Source organism: Pseudopipra pipra, chromosome 3, assembly GCF_036250125.1.
Source record: "Pseudopipra pipra isolate bDixPip1 chromosome 3, bDixPip1.hap1, whole genome shotgun sequence".
NCBI classification, from domain to species: Eukaryota; Metazoa; Chordata; class Aves; order Passeriformes; family Pipridae; genus Pseudopipra; species Pseudopipra pipra.
In genome coordinates this window covers 26,256,183-26,283,413 of record NC_087551.1, presented here as the reverse complement: position 1 = coordinate 26,283,413, position 27,231 = coordinate 26,256,183, and the positions used below count along the sequence as shown (strand labels likewise).

At 35.8% G+C, this 27,231-nt stretch overlaps 1 protein-coding gene across 2 annotated transcripts in view; it reads right to left on the bottom strand.

Annotated features, from left to right (window-relative positions):
- Positions 1-27,231, bottom strand: part of PLEKHH2 (pleckstrin homology, MyTH4 and FERM domain containing H2) — a 53,304-nt gene that overhangs the window by 5,479 nt on the left and 20,594 nt on the right. The window contains exons 6-26 of one of the 2 annotated variants that reach the window (XM_064648364.1): positions 26,936-27,017; positions 24,950-25,132; positions 22,244-23,232; positions 21,183-21,258; positions 20,617-20,711; positions 19,843-19,987; positions 17,513-17,649; positions 16,398-16,508; positions 16,075-16,161; positions 15,403-15,561; positions 14,688-14,768; positions 12,026-12,205; positions 11,113-11,221; positions 10,897-11,009; positions 8,577-8,756; positions 6,759-6,856; positions 6,113-6,290; positions 4,043-4,198; positions 2,529-2,626; positions 2,003-2,144; positions 1,138-1,283 (exon numbers count right to left, since the gene is read on the bottom strand). In XM_064648364.1, coding sequence (XP_064504434.1) covers positions 1,138-1,283; positions 2,003-2,144; positions 2,529-2,626; positions 4,043-4,198; positions 6,113-6,290; positions 6,759-6,856; positions 8,577-8,756; positions 10,897-11,009; positions 11,113-11,221; positions 12,026-12,205; positions 14,688-14,768; positions 15,403-15,561; positions 16,075-16,161; positions 16,398-16,508; positions 17,513-17,649; positions 19,843-19,987; positions 20,617-20,711; positions 21,183-21,258; positions 22,244-23,232; positions 24,950-25,132; positions 26,936-27,017 — 3,545 coding nt within the window. Of the gene's footprint in view, positions 1-1,137; positions 1,284-2,002; positions 2,145-2,528; positions 2,627-4,042; positions 4,199-6,112; positions 6,291-6,758; positions 6,857-8,576; positions 8,757-10,896; positions 11,010-11,112; positions 11,222-12,025; positions 12,206-14,687; positions 14,769-15,402; positions 15,562-16,074; positions 16,162-16,397; positions 16,509-17,512; positions 17,650-19,842; positions 19,988-20,616; positions 20,712-21,182; positions 21,259-22,243; positions 23,233-24,949; positions 25,133-26,935; positions 27,018-27,231 lie in introns of those variants that run through there. The other variant, XR_010429001.1, reaches the window with a different exon arrangement.

Below are 27,231 nucleotides of genomic sequence, written 5' to 3'. Positions count from 1 at the left end.
TAACGTTATGATTAAATATTGATGTAGCAGTTGCAGCATAAAGGGAAAAAGTCTGGGACAGCTTTTAATGTGTCTCTACAGAGAATCAATCTACCTTTATCAGTACTGAACAGCTATGTCAGTTGTCATTCCAAAAATCCATCCAGCTTAGCACATATCCACCTGTGGCTAGTAGCAGATGTGGAAGATACGTTTGGGTTTGGGTTTTTTTGGGTTTTTTTTAGTGCACTGCTACCAAAAAGGGGGTTTCTGATCAGCACCGCACCCTTGGCAAAAGAATACAAGCAACAGGGCAGGTATAGAGTGATTCTTTCCCTGCCACAGACTTCCAGCTCTGCCAACTGGTAGTTTAGGGACTACTTGAACAGTTCAACAGATATCTGACTTATCCTCAATGAATTAGTCTAATCCAGGACCCCTTATAATTTGTTCTTTGAAATGCATTGCATAAATTTCTCTTTGTTATGCAGATACATTTGAATGCCCACATCGTCTTCTGAGAATGTAATAATGTTACTATGTGCATATGATAATAGCTTTCAGTTTTCTCATATCTGTACTGAAGAATGAGGAAAACATTTCTGTGATGTTTGCTGGACTTCAAAACTGCTGTATCACTGACTGTGGATAATTTATGACACTGTTTCGCTCGTTTTCATGTTAGTAGGCGCTGATTCAAATGACTTGAAGGTTATTCATTGTAAATTAAGTGATACCTTACTAGCAAGTCCACTAAGTTAACATATTGCTAATCTGACTGGCAGCCAGAGATTGCACATTAGAATAGCAAACAGGTCAGATCCTCATGTCCTTTACTTTCAGTAACTCTTTGGTCTGTGCACAGACTTAATTTAGATTTGCTGAAAAGAAAAATAAGAATTTCAAAATCACTGGGTTTTGTAACACTGTGTAGTAACTGGTACAGCTTTTGCTGGAATGTGTGCTTAATGATGGTCCTTTTTTTTTAGATTAGAAACATGCAGAGGAAACGGGTTCTTCAGTTTAGCAAGAAAATGAGTTTCAAACACAGGTTTAGGCAAATATAGCACAAGAGTAAATTGTACCCAATGACAATTTAAAACTTCCTTGTTTCACTCCTAGATTTTTAGAGAATATGAACCACAAAATACATCTCACCTTAGTTGTTCCTCTGAACAACCTTGCCTGTATCTCTTAGGGTAGAATCTCTCCAAAACTTGTTTTAATGTTTGGTTGGACTTGGACTGGGAAGTAACTTGCCCTGCTGGAGTTGAGAAAGGCCGTTCAAAATCTCCAATCTCTACCTAATGGGATGTCCATAAAGAAAATTTTTTGTTACTCCAGAGTAATTTTCTAGCTGGATATTATGAACTGTCTTTCAATCTGTATTACCAAGTATAAGATGAAAACCAGTTTGTCAATTAATTTTTCACCAATATAAAAGTTATGCAAGTAATCTTTTTATTTTCTATTTCCCATGGAAAAAAGTTAAACATCAAATATAAATTGTACAAATATAATACTAGTTATGCTCTGAGATTGCTAGATCTCCAGCTAACACAAATCAGTTTACATTTATTGAATAACAACATCAAGTAACTTTCTTAATAACCTTCCTTTGAACTTTTAATTTTTTAAATATAACACAGATCTTATCAAGACCATGTCTAGTAAAGGAGTCTTAGACTTTCATTAACAGCTGTTACTTTGGAGTATTAACTTGCAGAAACCATGTAAGGAATAGTGAATGAATAAATGGTACATGATTCCATGATATTTAATCCAAGAAGGCCTGACTGTGTAAGAGGTAAAGCACGTTTTATCCATAGTGATGGCCCAGCAGCCTATGCTGTAAAGCATTTCCACTTGAAATCCAGAGTTGCCTTACACAAGATTCCAGCCCAGTCTGTTTCCTGCACTATCATATAAAAAAGGTGGAGGTCAAGTAATCCTGGACCAGTTTGCTTATTAAAGTATTTAACCTGTAAAACTGCTGTGTGAGTCACTCATGCATAAAGATTACCTGGGCTAAAAGAGCTGTCAATTCCATCGCTAATTCTTTGTTTACTGGGAAAAGTCCATTGACTATTTGATCATTTGTCTGATATACTAGCAGCAGCTTCTCTCTGTCTGTCTCCCCATGAGCTTGAACTGAAAAATAAAGCCTACAGAAAAGACAGAAAGTTATTAAATAAAGAAGACAGGGAAATGCATTAGCCCTGAGGATTAGCAGTATCTGCTCTGAATGTGACATGTTTATGTCAGCGTCAAAACACATTAGCAGAACAACACTTGCACTTCAACTACTCGACAAGTATTTAATTTCAGTCCTCTGATTTCAGTTATGGCTTTTTTTTTTTTTTTCCAGTTCTGCTCATCTCTTAAGGACTAGAAAAAATGAACTGTATTAAAAAAAATTCTCCAGTTACACCCATTTACTATTTTTGTTGCAAGCTTCGAGTCAGCCAATATTTTTCAGATGAAGAAACTGCAGAAACTAAAAAACAAATCTGGGGACAAGGCAGAGATATTATACTTGCTAAACAAACCTATTTTTGTAAGTAAGGCGTACAGTCCTTGTGCCTTCACATTTCCCAGGGTGTTGTTCTTTGGAGGCTTGCTCCCATTTTGAAATAATGTCACAGATCTAGAAGGAAAGCAATACAAAACGGACTTTGCCATGTCTTCCTATTTGAAAACACCTTTGAACAGAAATTGTCAACTTATTTTAATATCCTCTACATATCAGAAACATACATAGCTTGAATTTTTAAGCTTACTGAGGTATAACTTCACTTGCATTTCTTAGCTGGAACATTTAATAATTAACATTTTTGTTGTTTGCTTATCCTGCAACACTCATACTACGTTGGAAGCGAGCCCTAACATGCTTATTTGGAAAGGCCAGGTACCTGATTTAGCAGAAGCCAGTGAATGTGTAATTATACACAGTGAGTTGTTATATAATTAATCAAATGCCTTTGATCTCTGCCTTCTCTTTCTGCTGCATGCCTGAATTTTTCAGGTCCTTTCCAGTAACTGCCATGGTGTGAAGCTGGTATGAAGTTTGTTATAAAACACAACAGAAGTGGTTCACAACAAGCAGTGCAGGAGGGCAGGTGGGCACATGGGGAGAACGTGAAACAGAGGTTCTAGGAGCCCTGCTGGACCTCATGTCACTGTTCCTTCATAAAAGAGCCTTCATGGAAGCAGTAATGTGAGTAGCTTCTAAAGTTTCAGTTACCTAGAAAATAAGTACATCTTTTAGGAATTCTGCTTTCCAGATGGTAATTTTTCTGGTACAGGAAGAAAGCTGATTGTGATGACAAACTGTTTGTTTGTCACTAAGGCCAGGTTGTATTGCACCTTGTAACTCAAAAGTGCAGCTGTGAACACTGGCCAAAGAGTGCAAAAGACTACTTTGGTAGAAGTACAAAATATTCATTATTCATTAGTTGCTAAAAGGCTTGAAAAATATCTAATACCTTATTAAAGCACAGATTATATTGCATTTTTTTCACTCTTTACTGCAAAGAATTTAATTCTAGCAATAGAGGAAACTAAAATTTAGAACAATGACAAGCCTTTCATTGGAAATTTCTTAAACTGAACCCTAAAATTATTCTATATTTAGATAAAGAGCCCTTTCTTCTTTTTCTTCCCCAGGATCTCCACTCCAGTATCAGTGTCTTCCTGGATCTCACATGGTCATCTTCTGGAGCTAAATCAGAAATGTTAACTGAAATCTCTAAATCCATGTTAGACTTCAATTGCTATTTAGTTTTAAAGAACTGTGATTAGTAACAGCTTACTTTTTTTGAACTCACCTGTTACTTCTCTGAATAATATCCTATTAGCTTTTAAGTATAGTTAACTGAATGAATTTAAGCTATTAAAAAAGTGATTTTAAAAAAATCTTTCCTTTCACATTAAGAGAAAAAAGCTAAAGACAACTATTTTTCAGCTTGAAAAATATTTTCTTTTACATTTCCTGAGGAGAGCTCTGTCAAATGAAGATACTTTGGTTTTTTACACGCAGAGCTCATTAAAGGCTTTTGTTTACCTTGATGTTTCCTTGAAGACAGTGCTCTATATCCTTGCCAGAGGGATCATCAGAAAACAGTGCAAATCCTGACTGAGCTGGTTTCCTCATCCCTGTATCTTGGTTCAGGGTGTTCAGAAACTCCTCCACTGTGGTAGAGGCATCAAACCCAACAACCTAAAAAAGTAGCCAAAAAGGATTTTGCTATCAAGCTTATATACCCCCCTTTCCATAAATTGAAAATTTTGAAATATAATACCTCTACAATAACATTGAGATTGTAGGACCCATTCTATCCTCTGTGAATAACTTACTGAAACTTGTTGAAAATTAAAAATTTCCAGAAAGGATCTGGAAAAGATTTCCACATGGCAAGTCAATTTAGCGGAATTTTACTCTATCCAAAAATTATTAACTTCTCAGCAGATTGTACCATATCTTACTTTGTTTACCAAATCAAATTCACTACCAAAATGCTTCCAAAAGTAATATTTTTGGGTTTATTTTCTTTGTTTATAGTGGTTTCTTTGCACTTGTACACTTGAATTTCTGTTACAAAATGTATGTAACAGGTATCAGTCTCGTATCTGCGCTTTTTGTGACAAATACCACTTGAAAAATTAAGAAGACTATGATTTCTTCCACTTTTCAATACAGTGATGACACAAATGAGATCAGTTAATAATTTTTCATCATGTGCAACTTCAGAGGGATATTAGATGGCAGATCTATTCTGGCAAATTCAAAATATTTTACAAATGTTGCTTTGTCAGCAGTACATAGGTCAGTAATATACAGAGCCTTCTAAGTTTTACTTCCCCAAATATGAATTTTTGCCCGTTGTTACTAGTATTGAAGCATTTTAGCAAGAGATTGCAAATGGCTTTTATACAGATACCAGTTGCTGATGTTCACTTAAATCTGTATTGAGGGTGTTTTCCTGTATTTGACTTGGTGAAAAAATTTTACTCTTGGTAAAAAATGTCTTGAAAATCGATCTTGGACTTCTATTTTGTACTTCTCAGTGGCTGGCATTAAAATAAAAATATGCTGCAGAGATGAATACAGGAGTTTTCAGTACCTCTATAATGGCTTAGTTGCCAATTCCATTAAAGTAATTTAGTTACAATTAGTTGCAATTTTAGTTAAATTAATTACAATTTTTACAAAATTAGTAATTTAATTACAATTTTTACAAATGTGGTTACAATTTTTACAATTAGTTACAATTTAGTTACAATTTCCTTAGCCCTTGGAACTATACAATTTTGACCAGTAAATAACTAATGAGCAATTACTCCTTTTCTTCTCCAAACTTCAATTTTGAAACCTTTTAGGTTGATTTAAACACATGTTGGGTTTTTTCTGTTTTACTGGGCAAGCAGGAAGCAGTAAGCAATTAAGAAACTTAGTGGTGAAAAAAAGCAGAGTTCTTCTGTGACCTGAAATGAAAAGTTTATTTGATATAACCTTGATTTCATATAAAAACTTGCTTTCTGTCTAAGAATACTACGAATTGTTAAAAAATTTTTTTCAGCCATCTCTCACAGTTGGAAACACAAGCCAGGATGTGAAGCAGCATGCATGGAAGCCTGTGAAAAGTTTCCTACAGGCTTTGACTAATGAAGTCCCACAAGAGTTAAGAATGAAGCTATGTTTGTTCTGTAACAAATATGGTTATCCTTCATGACTGATAATGGGAGTTACAGCTGTGCTTCCATGCCTTCACTGATTTAAATTCCAAGATGTCTGATGAAAGGAAGTGGAATTTAATACCTTTCCCTTTCCTTCAGTCTAATTCATTCAGCTGGTGGTCAGGTTAAATAAGAAACAGAACTTTGCTATTTTTCATTCTTAAGAGGTTTTGCTTCTTTTATTTTCTCTTAAAGATTTTCCCCCAAAACTTTACTCTTCGTTGATCAAATCAGATCACAAGTACCTTGTGCCTGCCATTGCTAGCACTGGCACAAGATGAAACTTGAACCAGGTTTACCTTAACATTTACAATTCTCTTCCTGATATAATACTTCATGTATATGCTAACAGCCAGAGGTTGGGAGAGCTCGTGTTTTGTGGTCTACATGACATTACCTGATATATGCCATTCATGAAATGAACTGGAATGCTAAAGGGCAGCGAATGGTGGTAGGGATTTCTAAGAAGAGTGGAAAGGATTTCCATCCTGGAAGGTCTTGCTTCTCGGTCTCCGTTCTGCTGGGTACGTTCTACACATCGCTGACAATAGATCGCATATTTCCCAAACTCAGTCCTGTGACAAAAAAAAAGAAGTAAGGCAATTCTTGGGGACTGACTGAAAGGATAGTAAACTGTGAGTAAATCTCTCTGGGGATGCCAGATGGGAGGAGCACTCAGATTTCACACTGTGAGATTTCCAACACATTTTTTGCACATGGAATTAGAGAACTAGTTTACCAAGGCCAGCAGAACTGTGCCAAAGATGAACATGGCTCAGGGTGTGTTGTGTAATAACTATCATATTTTGGTTTTCATGGTTTTGCAACATACAGTCAAGTGTTCCACTGCAGAGTATTTTTTGAAAAAAGGGGTAACTTTCCCAAGTGATGCACAGAATTAACATGTACTATATTTTAGTAGCAATTCTACTCAAATTAATTTTAAAATGTATGTCAAAAATCTGATACACTACAGGAAAGATCGAAAACAAGGTACTTCAGAAAGACTAGTTGACAAGCTGGGTAATAATATTTAGGCACACCTGGAATCTGCATTCTTCTTTAAATGAAGTTTAAGAAGCCAAAGGAATGGGTGCTGGGGCAGAAAGAGTCCAACGCAGAGAGCCAAGAGCTGCAATCCCTGAACAAAAGGAATATATTCACTGTTTTAAACATCTTACAACGTAAAACTTCCTGCTGTGGCTGCTGGCCAGCAGTGCAGCTTACTGTGCCAAGTCGAGACTGCTGAAATAGGAATGAAAAAAACAAAACACAGAGAAAAAGCTGACTAAATAAGCATGTCACCTCATTGAAAGGCCAAGGCTCTCCTTCTATTTACTTGCATATAGCAAGTTTCTTTTGGGGCTGGAAATGGGAAAGCAGCTCAGTTTGTATAAAAAACTTAATACACAGGAAAAAAATACTAAGGCTGCAAGGCCAAGCACTATGAAATGAGAAGCCTATGAAATTTGAATTCAGCTCTCCTGTTACATATATGATGAAGCAACACATAAGACATTTTCCTCCTACCAAGTAGACAGTAACTACTGAAAAAAACAATTATTCAATATTTTGGTATATTGTTGTTGCTCAATGTGTATCCATAGGCTTCACTTAATACAGATTGCTCTCATACCCTGGATATACACTTTCTACTAATATTGCAACTACTTTTCTCACAATCAATGCTTCCTATTGAAATTTAAAAAATGGTGTTTCTCCATCTTGATTTATCTGACTTGCCTGGTATTAAACAGAAATTTGACAGCACAGGCACAGATATTCCCTATCATCAAATATCTGTACTTTGATGGAGGATAGCATCAGCTCCATTGAAGATATACACCACAGTACAAGTAAGGGTAGAAGACTACAGAATGAATTTAGGACTTAAAAAAGCTTAGTGTAAGGCTGAAAACATTCTACTGAATGTGTTAGCTCTTAAAAATCATTCCAGTGTGTTACAATAGCAACAATATATTTACCTGCATCAGAGGGAAGGCCTTGCCCGTGGTAAGAAGAGTACCAAAGAAGGATTATAATAAGTTTAAATTCCATCAGCCATACATAACTTCAGTGTGTTAATTGACATGAATGTGCTATGTCTGCTATAAAAGCTTTGTGAATGTTTTGTGATGCACAAATTGAATCACAGAATGGCTTGGGTTGGAAGGGATCTTAAAAATAATATTGTTCCAAAACCCCTGCCATAGGCAGGGACACCTTCCCCTAGACCAGGCTGCTCCAAGCTCAATTCAACCTGGCCTTGAACACTTCCAGAAATGGAACAACCACAGCTTCTCTGGGCAACCTGTTCCAGTGTCTCACCACATATCGGATTACGGGCTGTTTCTAGATACTACGTATGTCTGTTGCTCACGTTCTACTTTCTGTGGCAAGAGAAAAACATGGCTATTACAGAAGCCTTAATATGGTAACATTTTCTGATCCATCTCCTAGTTCTGTAGATATTGCTTCACCATAAGCACAATTGTTCCAGTTCTGTTAATTTTATGCAAACTCTTTAATATTGGCTTTCCTTTCAATTTCAGTTCATTTCATTGTCACATATCTGGATATGTCTTACTTAACACTTAACTTGAAGACAGCCCATTTTATGTCCACTCTTTAAAAACAGCACAGGCAGAGATATACTCTACCACCAGATACAGGTGTTGGAGGATAGCATCAGCTTTGTTTCAGGAAGACACAGCAGTAATTAAGATATTAGCTCAGCTTTTTATCCAAGTTTAAGTAAGCAGATGCTACAGAAGAGCATAGCCTCTTTACCATTCTAAGAAGTCTGTGTAGTTCCTTTATTGCTGCTGAAATCGATACCATTAAAATAAATCCTGGGTTACCTGTATTGGTCCTGCCTGGTTTTGTGGATGTCGACGTCTAGTCTGTTTAATAAGCTGGCAACAGATCTCATTTTGAAGTTCAGGATGTGTGAGGCAGATCTGCAAAGCACTTTGGGCCAAAGATACATGGTAATCAATGGCAGAAGAGTCAACTGCAGCATTTATAAACAACTGGCAGGTCTAGATATAAAATAATAAGCAAGTGAGTTTACATACAAAAAGCTCCAACAAATCTTTAAGATGTTCTGTATAACAAAAGTGTGCTTTAATTGAAGTCACAGTAAGTCTACCACTAGACTAAAGAAACCCTGCTGGTTCTGCAAAAAAGGAGTAAAAAGCTATGTAGTGAGACTTAAGATAAAAACACCTCCTAGAACCCATGCTTTTCACTCTGCATCTAATGGAGTGAACTATTAACAGGAGTTGCAACAGTTGTAGTGGTATGCAAGCTTAAGGACATGCTGAACAAAGCAGACCCTCTAAAGGACTTGGAAATGCAAAGTCTACAGCTCTCAATGTAAATAATAATGTAAAATGCTCGTGCAAGTAGTGAGCACAACACTGCAGAATATACACAGATAAGAAAACCATAACTCAGAGCCATTGATTTACATCTTGGCTTTCCCTGGTATTTTTACTGTGGGTAAGTATGACCTTTCCTATCCCCAGTACTGTCTCAGGAAAGCCATGTGTTAAGCATTTGTTGTGGTGTATTAGAAGAAAGCATTATTGCATTTACTCTGTATAATAGTTGATGGAATTTTCAAAGGATATAAGGAAAAATGGATGGAAGCCTGATCTGTTTCTAGTCTATGTGAAAATATGTGGATTTTCACACAGATTAATTTTTATCAGCAATTGAATAACCAAAACATGACTGTTTCTAAATAAATTCCATATCTGACTTTTAAACTGATTTATATGAAGTTTCTGCAAAGGTCATACAAGTAATCTCTTATTTATTTATTTTAGGCAAGTGTGATTTGAACTAGGTCTGAAAAGTGATTTACAAATAAATGTACATTTGTTCTTATCAAATAAGTACATTTCCTTTTAAACTTTCATGCTGCAGGATTGCAGAAAGTAAGATGGATGTACTTCTTTAAAGTGTTTCAAACATTTCAGAGAAACCATCTGGAAAGTTTGCCTACAAGTGGCCATGACTAAACATACAATGCTTGTCTTGAATTCCTTTCTAGATTTGAACCATTGCATTAGAATTCCCCAGATATTTGATGCTTCAGGGAATTTGGTCTTTAGACTTGTTCAAGTTTTGTGGAGAAAATTCATTTATCCAAGCTCCATGCCTTCCAACTTGTAACTTCTTTCACGACATACAGAAAAAGGAACAGCAAAATTTTATTTTGTCTCTGAAATAGACTTTATAGCCTGAAAGAAGGTTAAAGGTATTGCAGCATAATACTCTCACTTTCCTGGCCTTTAACTGGGAAAGATGTAAGGTCTTAGTGGTAGACAAAATTTTTCAAGAAACTAGCGGTGGCTCAGCAGTTATGATCTGTTATGTGTCTCCTAGTCAAAAGGCCTTTTCACTACTCCTGGGACATATACATATGTATATTTTTAAAGGTGTATAAAAATCTTTAAAAGTGGATTCAAAAAAATGTTGTGAAACACTTTTAATAATTTTGCTCTGGAATATTTTCTCCATTTATATTACTGAATATCTGATCCATCTTTTAAGAATAGCTACTTCATAGGAAAATCTTTTCTTTTTATTAAAAAGAGCAGTACAATGTCTGTTTTCTATCTCAATTTGAAGTACTCTATAACGTGCTTAAACTTAAATTTTGCTTTTTCTTCTGGTTATTAAAATGTCTCCCAGATGATTTACATGTATCTATGACAAAACTTTCGCCTAGTATTTTTTCCTCCAGAATTTAATTAAAGCAATGGTATTTCAGCTACAGTTTTCTGAATGCAGAGATCTGTCAATTCTCAAAGCTGGTACATTCTTTGTAGCTATGAACCTCAAGACAAAATTTTATCATTCATGATGGCCATGGATTTTTCTAGTAACTTGCAATTTATCAATAACTTACCAAATAAGTAGGAAATCCAGAAGTGGAAGCCTAAACTGCTCCTCACAACCAAAAGTGATCTCTTTACATTGGAAGTGATAGTCTTTGGTGAGATAATATGAGGCCATTCTGCTGCTGTCCATTAGTTACCTCCACTAAAGATAAAAGTAAACTTCTCTTTGCTTTTTTCTTATCTGTTGAACATTCCTAGTAAGCCAGCTAATAGCCATTCTTTAGCTAAAATAGTCAGTTAATAAAAAAGGCATCTGCTATGGTTTTACCTTGAATAATTTAATTGCTTCAGTTTGCAAGGCTTCTGATGGCAATGTTGTAAGAGGGGAAGTAATTCCTTCTTTACTATGGCAAAGGGTAGGATGTCTCCAAATCTGAGAAGCTAAAAGGATAAAATATATAGGTTTTGCAATTAGTTCAATACATAGGTACATTCAGTAAAAAAGCACTAGAAGATTAGGATGTTGAAATGAAAACAAACTTACTGGCATCTCCTTCCACATTTAATAATTTGCAAAGAAGCTGTTCAAACTCAGATCCAACATTTACACTGGTACTTCCAGCTGCAACTGTCAGATGATAAAGCCATGTGTCCTAAAGCAGAAAAACACAGCAGTTCCCTCATTCCATGTTGGAAGGAGCTGCTTCGTCAGGATTTTGCTCTCAAGTTTTCAAACACTACCATGTGCTCCTTTTGAAGCCCAAAGAAGTTTGCCTTTGGTTGAATACACATGTATTCATGGTCTCTATGTTACAAACATTAAGCAGGGAAGATTGGACAGGGCACTCTTCATAAGTTTTTACCCTCAGAAATCATATCTAATTATCAGAACATTCTTCCTTTCCTCTTCCAAAATCTTACATAAGTGTCTTTTTATCACTGCCAGATCCCGCTAACCTGGGGATAAGGCCAGAAGGCAAAACAAGGTCTACAAGATTACTTGAGAACAATGAAGCAATGATAATAAAAATGGTTTTAACCACACCCCTCATTGCTCCTTCACTTAAGTACGGCAGTCTTTGCTACTGTTAATCTTTTCAGTGAAAATGGATACAAGTACCCTAAAACCTCTCAGGAAGGTCAGCTACAGGTCCGTCTACAAGTTAGTGTATGTGAGCAAAATTCTCCAGTTGTAGCATATATGATATTAAGCACCATCTACTTATATAAGCAAGCCTGCTTATTTTTGTCTATTTTAACAAGGTTTACCCACAACAGCATTGACTTGCAGACAAATTTTGATTGATGTTAAAAAATCAGAACCTTCTTGCTTATTATATCAAACTACAAGCCAGGGGACTTGTAGGTCCCCTTCTTCCTCCTCAAGAAATATTCACATCACAGCACCATATCCATAAATGTGTTACTGAAAACCAATAGAAATGTCCGTTTACTACCTTCTCATGTTTGGATCCTATAAGAAGATAGGTGGGTCCTTGGTCTTTGGGGTGGATAACAACAGTGTAATGGGTTGATAATAAACTGCGACCACTAGCTTCATAATCTTCATCAGAATCACAGGATCTATCAACTTCTTCAACCTTTGCCTCAAAAAGCTTGATTTGGCCAAGAGGAAACTAAAAGTAAATATCACAAGTGGTGAGAGAGGTAATACTCACTTCAGTGCACTCTGGTTTTATATTATATGTTATTGTATTTATTATTATATACAATTTTTTCTTATTCTGCAAATAGAAGGAAAAACATGAACTACCAACAATACTTATTTGTATTTGTTCATTTTCAGTCTTGCCAAGGAATGTCAGATACACCATCTATTGCAGAAAGCAAAAGGAGAATGAGGTGCCAAAGTCTGAAGGTGAGATTTTCAAAAATTCTTTTCTGCCTCTGTACATAAGTAATGCAATAAATGTCTGTTAGGGTGAGAGAAGTCATTCTTCAGAGTTTCCAGATCTGGTTCCAAGCAAAAATTCCCTGCATCAAGCCCAGAACTTTAATTATGATCTTGTTATTTCAGAGTGCAGTAATGAATGTATTATTGATGTATCTGTTTTGTTCATGCTACAAATTCAGAAGGTAAATTTTTTGTGTGGTAGACCTTCCAGCTGGTTTCATTCTCCAGTCTGATAGATCACAGTACTTCCATGTTAAGTTGTTTATGTAGTTTGCATCATTTATCAGGAAATGTTTTACATAAAAAAGCCATTCAAGTGGAAATTCTCACAGAAGTAATTATTTCATAGCCATTAACAACAGGAAGCCACTACGAACACAAATACAGCATGAAATCTTCACAATTAGGTGACAGTACTGCAGAGGCTGACAGTCTTCCTGGCTACTTTATGCCAAGCTCCCTCCTTTCTCACAGCCCCACTGTTCTTTCTCTAGCCATTCAGACATGAGGATGTTCAAAAGAATGTTATTTAATGGTGCAGTGAAGAAGCTTTGGTTACTGAAGTAAGTTGTCTTGAAATCACAGCGCCAGTGAAAAGTAGATGAGGCTTCCCAAAAATATTCTTTAAAAATTGAAAATACCATACTGGAGAGTAGCTGGCAAGTTTTACTCAATTTGGGGTGGGATTCCTGAATAGCGATTTAATACAATGAGCTGTTAATAATACTGTCATTTGAAGAAAACATCACAGAGTGGTGGCCCTTTGCTCCAGTGCCTTCACTAGTGAGGATTAAAGACACGTGGTGATTTGTATTTTCTGTAGTGCTTCTGAAGCATTCAACTTTTTGAACAAGATAAGATTCTGAGAATCAAAAGATGTCATTTCACATATAAGTAGTCAAGACTGATTTATTCACCAAGTATAACTAAAACACAGTTGGCTCATTTTTTAATTTGAATTCCATTTTGAAAGGAAGCCTTTTAAATGGACTCCATTACTGTATTAACCACTGCAGATTGTGTAATTTATTTCTGCACAGACACATTCAGCTACAGAAAGTATGTTCTTAATTAGCAAATTGTTGAACATTAGAAATGAACTAGCTTTGGAAGTTTTTCATGCATATTCTGCTTACAAAAGCTAAATCCTTATTTTATTACAATTTAGCAAATTAGTTTCAATTTTACTTTAAAAGAGTAGCAAAACTTCTACCAAATGTGAGGGAAATTCACAAGAATCCAGCAAAATTCTTAAATGCTTCTAAAGGGCATGCTATAATTCCAAAATCTTCAATGGTAAAAATGTGTAAATTCAGAGATTTATCCATAGGAGAAATTGCAAGTTTATTTTAATGTCTCTTTAGGATGAGCTAGAGATTGATACTCTAGTCAGGTGATTCCTGAATCCTGTATTACATTGTTTTAATTTAAATAAAATGTTTTCATGGATGGTTACTGCTATCTTTTTCATATAGTTCTTGAAATAAGGTTTAGTTGAATGTTTAAAAATGGCTAGAAATGGAAAAAAAGACAAAGAGAATAACTAGCTCTACATAAAAGCTATTAATTACTGGCTCCATTGTGATTATTTGCTTAGGACAGAAGTAAAAAAAATGAAAATTTCTGGGTATTTTTTTAACTGTTAGTTATAATGGCTCAGTGGACTGTTCCAAAATCTTGTTTCTCATCCACCTCCATTAAAAAGATGTTTCTTGACAAAATACAATGCCTTGGGAGCAAAGGAACAGGTGAAAATTATGACTAGCCAGTGTCCTAGCTCTTGCAGCACTATGGAGGTACAGTGACATACCAAAGAGCAGGATTTGGAAGTCAACTGAGGGATAAAAAGAAGATTTAAATTCTTCAAATCTGCAGTCACTGCCCCCTGCAAACATATATCAGAAAGGGCCTCTTTCCAGAAGTACATGACAGCTAGGACTTTTCTAATGAGTCTCATGCCTGTCAGAAAGGGACACCTGAACTGTCAGCAAATCAGTCTCCCCCTTCAGCTGGGGATGAGATGCAGAACATGTATCATGTCCTGTAGAAGGAGACCGAAGGGTGTGCCCTGGATTAGTAGCAATTAGATATGAACCTTCCAAGTTGAAAATCTGTGCACAATGCCTAGGGCAATTGTACCTTAATAAAGCTGTAAGTTACTGTTTAAAGTCTACATTCATTGAAGAAACAAGTAAGGGACCTACCTTGTCTTCTTGATTACGGAAATAATACAGAACTTTTCCAACTAGGGTACACCAAACTCTTTTGGAATATCCATGTTTCACCTGTAATTATGGAACATTAGGAATAATCACGGCCAGAGAAATATAGACTAGTTTTCACCATCTCTGAACTTTGGCAATACTGGGAATAAATGCCTTGGTTCAAATTCTTTTCCCAGTTGCTAGACAAAAAATTAAAACTTCATAACTCTATTAAGGGCATAAAAATCAAAGTATTAGATGAGATGTTAATCTAAAACCTCCTAAGGCCAGTGTTTTTCATGTGACTTTGAATCAGGCCTAAAGTAATGGAAGCTAAGGAAATAATCTGTCACAGTGAGTAAACACAGAAAAAGAGAGCACTCCACTGAAATCAGGTTGGTAAATTAGCTACTGAAACATACGCTGAACTAGGACACCACTGAAGTGCAAAGGGAGAGCTCAACACAGGAACTAATGACTTAAAAAGACAAAGACAAAAACAAAAAACAAATCAAATCAAGTAACTAGAAAAAAACAAATTGCCCAAAGTAGGTGAGTTGGTAGTCCTTCTGGATTGTTCACATTGTAAAGTACTGAGGAAGCAAACACATGTCTGTTTTACTTGTGTTTGTTTTATTTTAGGGCCATTCTTATCTGGCTATTGTTATTAAGAAATATGGAATAAAGCAGGTTGGGGGAAGAAGAATTTTTCTACCTTTGTAAGTAATCCTTTCATGGTTGGCTTGATTTCAGACTTTATGAAGAGTGGGCTGGCAGCCTGTATTTTAAGAACATTCTGTAGTACTTTGATCCATTCTTCTAAGATGTTGGGAGAATCTGCAGTCAGGTAGTATGTTCGTTTTTCTGTGGTCAGCTGTGTAGTAACAGAAGAGTCTTGAGCTTCAAGAACTTTATACATTTGACCCCACGTGATGGGGTTGTAACATATACTACCCCATGTAGTTTCACAGCTTTGGGGGGTTTATTTTCCCCAAAACACTTTTCATTAATGAAACAATCCATAGCCAGGCAGAGCAGACAGACCCTTTCTAAGTCTTTATCTGAAAAATTCCAGGACACCAAGCTGAGAAAACTCAGTTTATCTCCTTCCAGATAAGTGACTTCTCTCAACCTCAATGGCTGGCCCCAAGATTACTCTCTTTATTTTTATCTTATATGTGATGACTGACCTTTGTAGCAATACAAACAAGACTCCATGTAGGCCTTTTTATATTTTCTGTAACTGATGATACTTTGGTTTCAAATGAAGGGCACTTATTATTTAATTCCAAGTCCACACTTGGACTTCCAGTGCAATAGGGACTGGAACAACGAGTTGTTTCTGGGGATGGAGGGAATACTGAAAGCACAGGAGAAAAGAAGGCACCTGAATTGTTTGTTTTCCATCACCCCTTTCAATATGGCTAGATGCATTTAGCTCAATTTGACCTTGAGGTTTTCGAATGACATCACTCTGTACGGAAAGAATGGAAAAAGAGTATTTTAAACCTACCAACAAATAGCAATAAATAATTATACAGCTCGTTTAAACATTAATCTGGATAAATATTTCCTAGTTAGGCATTGAGTACCTTGTACACCTTTTGAGGAAATGAGTCCTGAATAACTCTCTAACAGCTCAGACACTAGCCCTATATTCTCAGTAAAAAAAATCTAACATCAAATAGCAGATAAGTTACATGTACTTACTGGAGATTTGTAATATAGTAATTCGCCTCCTTTAAGGACAAACCACCGTCGTTTCCAGGTCTTTACTTTACCACCCATTTTTAATAGATATCCAGATTTTTCCAAAGGTTCCTGATTGTTTAGAAGTTAGATAAAAAGTAGTTAGATACACATATATACCTATATCCCTCAGAAATATGTAAAAACACACACAGATATATTAATGACTTAAAAGAATGCTAAATAATAATTACAGTATATGATGAGACTTTTAGTCCAACAACAAAAATTTTACAAGCATCAATTAACACAAATGCCATGCATGTGGGGTAACTAATTAACATCCCTATTTACAGTTGTAGTACATGATCTGCCCCAAACTATACAAAAGAATGAAGATTATGATGATTTCTGATTTTACTTTCTAATTACTTATATTAAACAAGGAACAAAATGAATATAAAATAAATATGTTTTTTCCCAACTTCAGGGCCTAACCTACAGACCAGGTAAAAAGCACTGTAATTCAGAGCTCCTCGCAGACAAACTTTTAGTGTGTATACCTGTAGAACAGAGTTCACAGTTTTTGCTCTGTGAAGAAAGCTTAAAATAATTTTCATCACCAGGCAGTCAATCCACTTGTATGTTAAGGCACTAACTACTAACAGAAGCAACTTAAAAACTCCTGGGGACTGACCAATACCCCATAATGGTTTGGTTTCTTTGACCTGTCCTTGCATCTTATGCTACTTATGATTTCTTTGATTTCCACTGATAACCTCACCTCCTTCTTGGAATGCCCTTCTACTTCCCCGAATATTCAAATAATAATTTTAATCTGCTTTTAGTTTTTCATATGCAATCTGATACCAGACTTGGTTCCGAGAAAGGAAATCTTAAATACTTTGAATTCTTTTCTGGAGTCGTCAACCTATTTTCCTTTATTATAATAGAAAGCTCACAATTACCCTCCATTTCCCTTCAGTGATTACAGTCTTATATAGTTAACTTATTGTTGGTATATTTTGCTATTTTGTACTCATAAGGCAGTCCGTGAGTCAACAAGATTGAATATAAAGATATAAATATACATACAGCACCACGGGTGGACTTCTTCACAGAACTTCAGTACTCACATTTTTTCCATTATCACTAGATGAGGACGAGGTCTTAGGAAGTTTCTGCTCTGGCTCTGAATAGTCTGTATCTACTGAATATGCATCTGGAGGAATAGCATAGTCGCTTTCCGAGGTCACAGAAGACAGAGACGCACCTGCGGTAAATGAAGAAAGATAATTCTTTATATATTTTTTTAATACACTAGAAACAACTGAGGTGAGAACAGCCATGCAGGAAGAATATCTGAATAGGATCTGCAGGCAAACACAAGTATCAACAGAAATCTATCAGGAACCAAGGACTTTTTAAAATATCAGCACACTGAACTATTAGCACAGTGCTAATATCTGATTCTCATTCATAATTAAACAGTTTAAGTCCCTTGTGATTGAAATAACAAATAAATGTCTTCTATATATTATGATCTTCTGTTATATTACCACAGCTATTTTAAGGTGGGAATTAGTGCCATGCATCATACTCATTCTCTAGAAAATGCAAACAGGATCTTTAATTAAACTAAGCACCTTTCCCCCTCCTCTTTCTATCATTCGCTCTAGTATCTGGATTTCTTATGCAACTGCTTACGTACTAAAAAGCCATGCTCAAGATCTGATATGTGTTGAAGCTGTAGGTGACTGTATTTTGCAATGAGTATGAATTTTTATCCTGAGGTTTTCTAAAAATTTGAATTCCAGATTTCAGGTGTTTTTTAGTGTTTATTAGCTTTACTGTTGAAAAAATGCACACTGCTTTCAATTCTAGTGAAACAGCAATAAAAGTTCAAACCTCTCCCTCACTCATCATAGAAATATTTTCATACATGTGAATATGTCCTTTTGTAAGGACTAGTGTTTTTACTTTGCAAGGTTATACTCTCCAAGATTGAAATGAAGAGGCCTTCTTTCCTTTGTTTCAATAATTTCCAAACTAATTTGCCAATTTTATTTAAAAAAAAAAGCTTTTCTCATTTATTGCTTTGTAAGCACCTGGGCTTTCAGAGTGGTACTTCTCATGTAGGATCTTTAACAACAAAAATGCAGCAAGTTAATTATGCTTCTGGTGAAATGTGAGACTACCTAGATTTTTAAACAATGTGATTTCAACAAAGATAAGTACATATATGTTTTGTGGTTAAGAAAGGTTTCCACACATGAAAAAACGAAAGGACAGTTTTATGGGAAGAAAGCATGAACAAAAGGAATGGTTCCACTTTACAGGCATGGATATAAATTGTAGGTGAAACCAGATTTTAAATTACCCAATTTGGCCTTTCCTGTTGTGTGAGCATGTAACATGAGATGTGTCTGCAGCCATGACACTGGTTTTCACTCAGCAAGATGGAGCTGCTGAGAAGCAGGAACTATGGGTCCTTTTCACATTAAAGTAGCAAAACTTTAACTGCATCACTGGAAACAGGACTGGACTCCACATGGGGCTGGCACTGGGAAACTCCAACTGGACCAGTAGCTCTGTCAACCTGCTCCAGGCTAGCTGAATGGAGCTCCTCCTAACTGGGATTTTTACATGTATAATACAGACTACTGAATCATGTTATTTTACATTTCTATAGTGGATGGTCTTAACATTTGGCCTTACAGGAATCTTAAGTCTCCCTTGGTTCACCCAGTGAAGAAATACTTGCAGGGATATAACACTGATAATGTCACCCCATGAGGAAGCACTGTATCTTTCAATGTAATGAAGCACATTATTTCCATTCTGCAGATGGAAAACACTCAGTTACCTAGAACTGTGAGATGTGTCTTCCACAAAACAGAGCACATTACTGGATTCAAGTATTTTGACTAAATCTTTGCATGGGACCTTGAGACAATCACTATAAAAATGGAAGAAGTGTCTTATTACATGAAGTGACAGAACCAAATAATTTGATAAGGAAACTTTTCCACCTGCTTTCTGATGACGTGAAAATTGTTTTATAAACTCGAATATATGTGGGGTTTTTTTCTGATGGCAATTAGTTTTTTTCTACATAGTTTTTACTTATCTACAGTTAAAGATCACAGGAAGCCCTTGGCATGACAGAGTACAGAGAGAATGGTGTTTCTTGCTTTAAATGTACAAGTCACTTTTCCCCCGACAACAGCCAGCTACCAGATTAATGCCTTAAAGAGACATCTATAACAACAGCAATAAAAAAAAGCCATGTGTAACAGTCCTTTCTCCTGCTTGAATATTAGATCTAGGCTTTGAGAGCTGAGATAAAAGCCTAGATTTAAGATGTCCACACTGTTTAAGGAAGAAATCAGTTTCTAAGAAGATCATGTAAACTGCCTAGTTTTCCAAACTTCCCAGAAGTTACTTGTCTTATGGTTTTGCCTACCTCGTTTCATAGCCCGAGGACTACCTGGACCACTTCTGCTTCGAGAATCAGACTCGGAAGTCCTTGAGCTGGACCGAGAGCTGTCTTCTTCCTCTGATCCCGATGACTCATCTATAAATGGGCTGTTGCTTATTTGAGTTGCTTTCTGCATAAATGGACACAACATTCTTTGATATCTTGCATAAAGGGTATCAGTCATTTCCTTCATACTGTGGCAGAACTCTTTTGGCTTCATAATATTCAAAGCTGTTTCTTGCTCGGGTTGTGAGTTTTGGCACACAAATATTAACATGAAACTGAATTCCCTCTGCTGTCTGTACGCTCAAACACACCCACACTTCAAAACAGAAACCTGAGGTAGCTCAAGGCATGGGTCTTTCCAAAGCACAAAAGACTGTCAGAAACAAACAATGCTGTGATTACTTACTGCTGGTTATGTGACTAGAAACAGCTTTGGCACTGACACAAAGAATTTCTACATACACATGCTTTTAATTATGACACTGAACACCATGTGGTTTTGTTTAATAATTAGCAAGTCTTTGGAAAAAATCAGCAAGGAACCTAAGAAGAACTGACCTAGGCTAGTAACATTCCATAAGCAGTATTTTTTTCCCCAGCTATTTGACATTTCTATTACTTCTGGGGTTCTGTGATCTCTAAACATCAACTTACAACGTATTTGTCATGATAGTATTAAATGTAAAACAGGAAGTTCCTGGATGTGAAGCCCAATGGTATTTAAAAATTTCCTTTAAACAGTAATACAGTTACCCCTTTCAAAGTGGTATAGACAGGAGTGGTCATGTTCTTATATATCAAAGATGTATATAATCCGGATATGGAGCATGAAGTTAGTGAAACAGCACCTAAAAAAGCAACATATTCTATAAATGACCTTCTTAATTTACCCCTCAATTAACCAAATTCAAATGTAATTTTTTTTGGTGTTGTTTAACTGCTATAAAAAGCAAACTAACTCCCGAACTGTTTTAGATGGGAGATTTATAACTTTTTAAAATTTACAATGGTTTTAAGAAGCATAAATAAAATTGCAGTCATGAACACAAACCTTTTTTAAATTGGAAGTATAAGCTCTTACCTTGGTACCTGTTATAGAATCTTCAAAAAGAATTGCAAAGTAAACTGGAGTGAACAATGTACAAATTCAGCACAAAATCAAGAGGTAAGGTGGACTATGGAAAAATAACCAATAATCTCCTAGGTTTTAAATAGCTGGTAACTAAATCTTCATAAAATTATTTTAGAAGTCCTTGCTTACACATCACCATAAGAATAGAATTTTTTTTTATGAGACAATGAACAACTAAACCACTTACTTTTATTACGAGATTCCAGGGTGAAAGCTTCAGACATCCTTAAACCAGATTTGGCTACAGCATAAATTCTGCTTTCCTATACAAGCAGAATGGATTTGATGGTAGATAATTAAAACACAACAATTGCCTTTCTTCTGTTTAGCCTCCTAGTCTTGGTGCCAGTGCAACTATATGCTAAAATGGTTCACAAAATGACATCATCAACAGCAGCTGAAAAACGCATCCTTCTTTTATATGCCATCCCCATCATATTCATAGTCTGTTTCAACATTGCCCTGTAGGTAACTTACTTTTAAAAATACTCTTATCAGATGCCAAAGAAGCTATAGCTAGAATGTTTTTTAATGGAAGATTGTGTGTTAAGAACAGAGAAATGCCATTAAAAGACAGTTTTTCAGCCATTTTGTGTTAGAAGACTACGACAAGAAAATCTATAATGAAAAAAATGCACTAAAATATATACATAGAAAAGCTGTTACATTAATGCATTATTCATCTCTGAATCATTAATAAATCTTTTGACACTGGAACCACAGAATCAGTGAGTCTTGACACAGTTAATTTTGGATTTTCTGTAAGACTTATTAATATCTATTTTAATATCCTGACTGATGGCTTTAAAATTTTATGTGGAAATGTGATCAGTAACTTCTGTAGTTGTCTTCTGTCAACCTAATTGTCTAGATTGTGAGTGGTAGAGTGGTTACAGCAAGGGCACTGACATCAGCATTCTTAGGCTGTGTTGGCATTCAGATAAATAAATAAATGCAGTCACAAGCATTACATCCTTTGGTACACACACTCAAAAGGACATATGCAACTTAGATGTGATGTGAAAAAAATTGGTCTTATCTACAAAATAGTGACTTATTCAATGGCAGAAATACTGTGCTTAAAATAAAACGTGCTTCTGAGTTTGTAGAGTTAATTCCGCTTAAGGTAACGCCCAGTTTGTCATTAAGCAGAGAATAATAAAAATATGAGGCAATAAAAATCTTAGAATAGAGGCATGAAAATAAGTTAGCTTCACCAGTAGGAAAAATATCCATAATCACACTTACCCAGGAAGGAAATCGATGTAATGGAGGGGTTGGAGGTTTGTTGCTAGCACCCTTTTTTGTCATTTCACAAGGTTCCTGGACTTCAGCATTTTGTGCTTCAGTGCAGTCATAAGTAAACACTCCTTCATCACAGCCAATCTCCATTTTCTCTAAAATATCAGTATCTTCTCCCTCCACCAGATCTATGTCTGTTTCCTGAGGTCTCCATGGACGTATCATGCTTATGGCATTTCTATTTCTACCAAACATTCTGTCAGAACTCAGCTGGGGCTGACTTAGATGTTTCTTTGCTAACGGTGAATTCAGACTAAAAACATTAGGAGTCCGTAACGTTGGAGGTGGCAAATTTGAGGGAGAATTTGATGGAGTTGTGCATTGAGGACCTGCAGAAGATGCTAGAATTGGGTGTCTGGGTGTCAGAGCAGGGGTTAAAATTGGACTTGGGGTATTTGCTTCACTGGATGAGGATGAATAATCTAGCCTCTGAGACTGAAATTTCTTATTCAGTTCATCTGAAGAACTATCTTGGTCTTTCTTTTTACTTGTGAAGTCAGAGTTGCACTTTCCACCTGGATTGTTCTGGCCCTTTCTTTGGGATCCTTGCTGCCAGGAGTATAACTTCTTTTGCTGAGTCCTCTTAACACCAAAACTCTCTTCTTCAAATAGAGAACTACTGTCATCAGATGCTGTCAAATACATTTCACTTCCCACTCTACTGTACCTTGCATTCTCTTCAGATGTGTGGCTTGAAAGAGTTGATGCACACCTGGATTTCAGTCCTTTATTGTCTCCTCCATCCTCATCTGAGCTCCAGTCACTCCCGGTAGTGCACGAGTTCTTTGACATGTCACTGTCTATATCTTTGGATGAACAGCTTGTTCTCACAATTTTTTTCTGCTCTGAACCAGAGGAACTTTGTTGCAATGACTTCTGACCTTTATTTGTCTCATGTGCAGGACTATCAAAGGTAGTTTCCAGGATATCCTTCTCTAGAGGAGAAATATAATGAACATGAGAAAATTACTTTAGCAAACTTGACTGATAAAGGGTTTAGTCATCATGTCTGAGAATAGTAAGTAGGTAATAATCTCAAATGTGTAAGCGTATTTAAGATTTTTAATACTGTAAATAATAAACATTAAGAACATTTAAAAATTTTTTAATGTGACTGAAGTTGCAATTATGTTTGCCAAAAAATGTAATAAACATTAGTCAAAGTTCTAGCTGAACTACAAATGGCGATAAATGTAAAGATAAGCAGACTGGAGCCATATTTTAAAGTAAACCATAAATGGATGAAAACAAACAAACAAACAAAAACAACAAAAAGCCGAAGACTTAAAAGGGCATACAGATTTAGCTGCTTTATTAAATCTAAGGAAAATTAGAAATTAATAAAAGCTTATCAGAAAAGATTTGCATTAACAAATTGAGTATTCTGCGCATTTCTACAGTATTTATCCACATAAATTTCTTCTGCAAATTATTATTGTATTTCCAGTGGTGAATGCTTAGGATAAGGATATACAAGAGAGGCTCATGGAAAATACTTAAGGAAAGACGCTGTATTAAAAATAGCTTTGTTTCTGCTGTTCACTTTTACCTGGTTTTGCAAGAGAGAGCTATAGCTTGCAACGTGTTAGTAAGGCCTGCATGCTCTCGAGTTAAAACAGATGCAAGAACTAGGGTTTTTCTACACAGACACTTGGGAAGGTTAATATTAAATAGCTGTATGAAGTTAAATTGTATTGGGTAAGCCAAAGATTTTGATTTAGTCCACTTTAAAGTAATGAAGTCTCCGAAGTTGATCTGTTTCAATCTAGGCAGGCCTAAGGTTCTATTTTTTATCCTTTTGCTTAAAAAATTACTCTTACTTCAATTCCCTCATCTATAAAAATGTAAATAATAATACATAGCCATCTTTATAATGAACTTGGTGTAATATAAATACACAAACTATTCAGTTTCTGATTTTTCAATTTCTGATTTTCTACAGACCTCAACTTGCCATTTTAGATACCACGACTAACTGTGGAGAAAATACTGAGGTCATAAATAGCACTGTGGGATTCAAGCAAAGGACCTGAGCAAGTCTCCTTCCTGAGCTTTTGTTTTCTTAAGGAACGTAGCAAACTGTAATGGACTTGCTCATGGCAGTACCATACATCTGGGTTTGTTGGGGAAATTATGTGAGCTGATCTCCTTCTTCAGATAGGAAACTCTGCTGCTCTCTTCAGTTTCTTCTGACCTTCATCATACTGCTGAAAAATTACTAAGTTGATCTTGTTGAGTTAGGGCATAAAACTAACACTGTGACACCAGTGATAGCATAGCAAAAACATACAGAAACTGGATTTAGGTGAGACTCTGCCCTATGCAGGCATAAACACATAACAGCTCTGCCTGGTGGACTGGCAGCCTTAAACTCCTTATCCTACTATGGAGCAAACCTGGGCCAAGTCAGAGTCTTCCCTTTGCAGCCAAAGCACCCATCAGTCACTGTGTGCTGCCAAATAATGTATCAGTGGCATTACAAAGACTCTAGTGCTCAAAGGGATTTCTTCCTAGTAATAGAAGGGTAGCACTGAAGAAGGAGAGAGTGCTGTTAGGCACTTTGAAAACAGCTGGTTTGGATACACTGACATAGTTACCGATTTCGGTTTTCCACTTGTGTCAGAATAAAATGGCAGATTGGTGACGAGGTACCTGGCCTGTTTTTGCCTTCAGTGTAGTCTGGCTCTTTAGATGAAGACTTGCTTATTTCTTCAAACTTAGGAGATGGCTGAGGACTTCTTGCTCTATTTGAAAAGCATCCAAAAGTCAAACTGCTTAGTCGCTGACACTCTCCAGGTTTTTGTGTTGAAGTAACAGATTTCTTGCCAGTAGCCTCTGAAGAATAGTAATTCAAAAATCTTGTGTTAATGAGATACAACAAGCTATGCTCTCTTTACTTTGCAGTGTAAAGTTGGTTTAAGGTAATTAAAATTCAGGAAAAAAGGTAATAAAAAATTTATTATAGGAATAAAAATTTATCTGATAACTCCCCATATCAAAAGAAACCCAGAGCTACCCTTCCAGTTCTTAAAATTTGATTTTAACATAGGAAGAAAAAAAAAACACCTAACAATTTCACAGTACTAAGACATGCACTTAATACAGAATGAAAACCTAGTGGAAATAGCTGATTTTATTCTCCTATGACTGAAATTAAACCTATGGGTTGTTCTAGGATATTTAATTTGGAAAAGACTGTAGAACAATAGTATTAAGATATGTGATGGCCTTCCCTTTAGATAAAAATATTAAGAGGCTCTGTAATAGGTGCTACAGCAAATATAGAAGAGTAAGTTCCTAGCTTAGAAGGAGATGTGGAGGACTTCAAGAGACAGTGAAAGCATAAATTGGTGAACTGCCTCAAGAATATGAAATCTGTCCTTAGGGACAGCTATTCTGCCAGAAATTGATATGAAACAATGCTGTCCATTCCCGCTCATAAAGATTGCTGTGGCAGATCCAGGAACAAAAGGCCCTTACACATACCTGTAAACTGCTTAAAACAGTACCAAATGTTCATAATTTATAGCCTGTCACCAGCATGGACATTGCAAATAGCAATAAACTTCTTAATATTTTTGAGTAACTGTTCAGTAACTGTGTGTTGAAAACCAGCTGACAATTTCTTAGGATCTCAAAAAGCCTTTGAATAGATCTCTCAGAAGAGAATGATTAAAGCTGTAGAGTGTTGAAGTGTACAGAATTGCTACTGATCCAAAAATAGCAAAGAAGCAAAACAGTCCAGTTTCTTCATTAATGGAAAGGTGCAACTTAGTTTAAAAGCTTCCTATTGTATATGTATGTATTTTGTAAATATTTATATTTTCATATATTATGCATATTATCTGTGCACACACACACATATCTACACATGTTTCTAAATATCTGTGTATTTACATGTATATGTGAGATACATTATCAAGAGCTGAGGGGTGGGTAGCAAACTAACAAAATTTTCAGATTGTAGTAAATTGTCAGATCAATCAAGTATGGAGAGGACTCTGTGAACCTTCAGACAGACTTAAGAAAGCTGATGAACAGGCAACATGGTGGCAAATAAAATTCAACTCTGATTAAACTGTGATTCAATGTGAAATAATGTTCTGGGGAGAGGGTGTTCCTCTTTCTTCTGTTTACATTTTATGATTTTTAAATTTACTATATCCACTTGAGAAGGAACCTGGTAATACTATGGCTGAATTAAGATTTTGGATCACTGTAATCAAATGTAGTAATTAGAAGAATGTGATTAGAGTTCTGATTCCCAACAGACCATTTGCTAGAAAAAGCAGATGCAGACTGACATTCATGTATTTCTTAACAGTGGTAAGACCACCTAGCTATAAAGAAGTGAAAGCAAAGATCTGTCATTAATTCAGTATAATCTTACTACTTGCAGAACCTCTCAAATTACAGAGATACCCATTCACTCAACAAAAAACAGTTGTGGCTTTTCAGTAAAATAATATAGTATTCCTTTCTAACACCTTCCTGTAAGTCACTCTGATGTCAATTCATAGTATCTGAAACCTTTGTGTTTTCACAGAATATCTTCAGTCACACAGATGCACAAATTAACAGAGAATAGAAAGAAGTATGCCATATAGAGAGAAGTTTTTAAAAGATTTGTACATTTACCTTGCAGTTTAGATTGTACTGTTTTCATCTCTTTGGTTTGCTTTTGGTTGATCAAGCGAAGGTTCTGATTTTCCACCTCTAACTAAAAGCATATAAATGTAATCTCATCCATCAGTGAAACAATTTTTAAAGTCATTACATTGTTTAGATTTTCTCTGAATTTCTGCCTATGTCAGCATAGAACTATAGTTCAAATAGTAACCTCCTCTCTGCTACTTCTCCTAATACCAGTCTAGGCATTTGTTTATTCCAAACAATGAAATTCCCTGCAATGATTATTTGCTCAACTTCTGTTA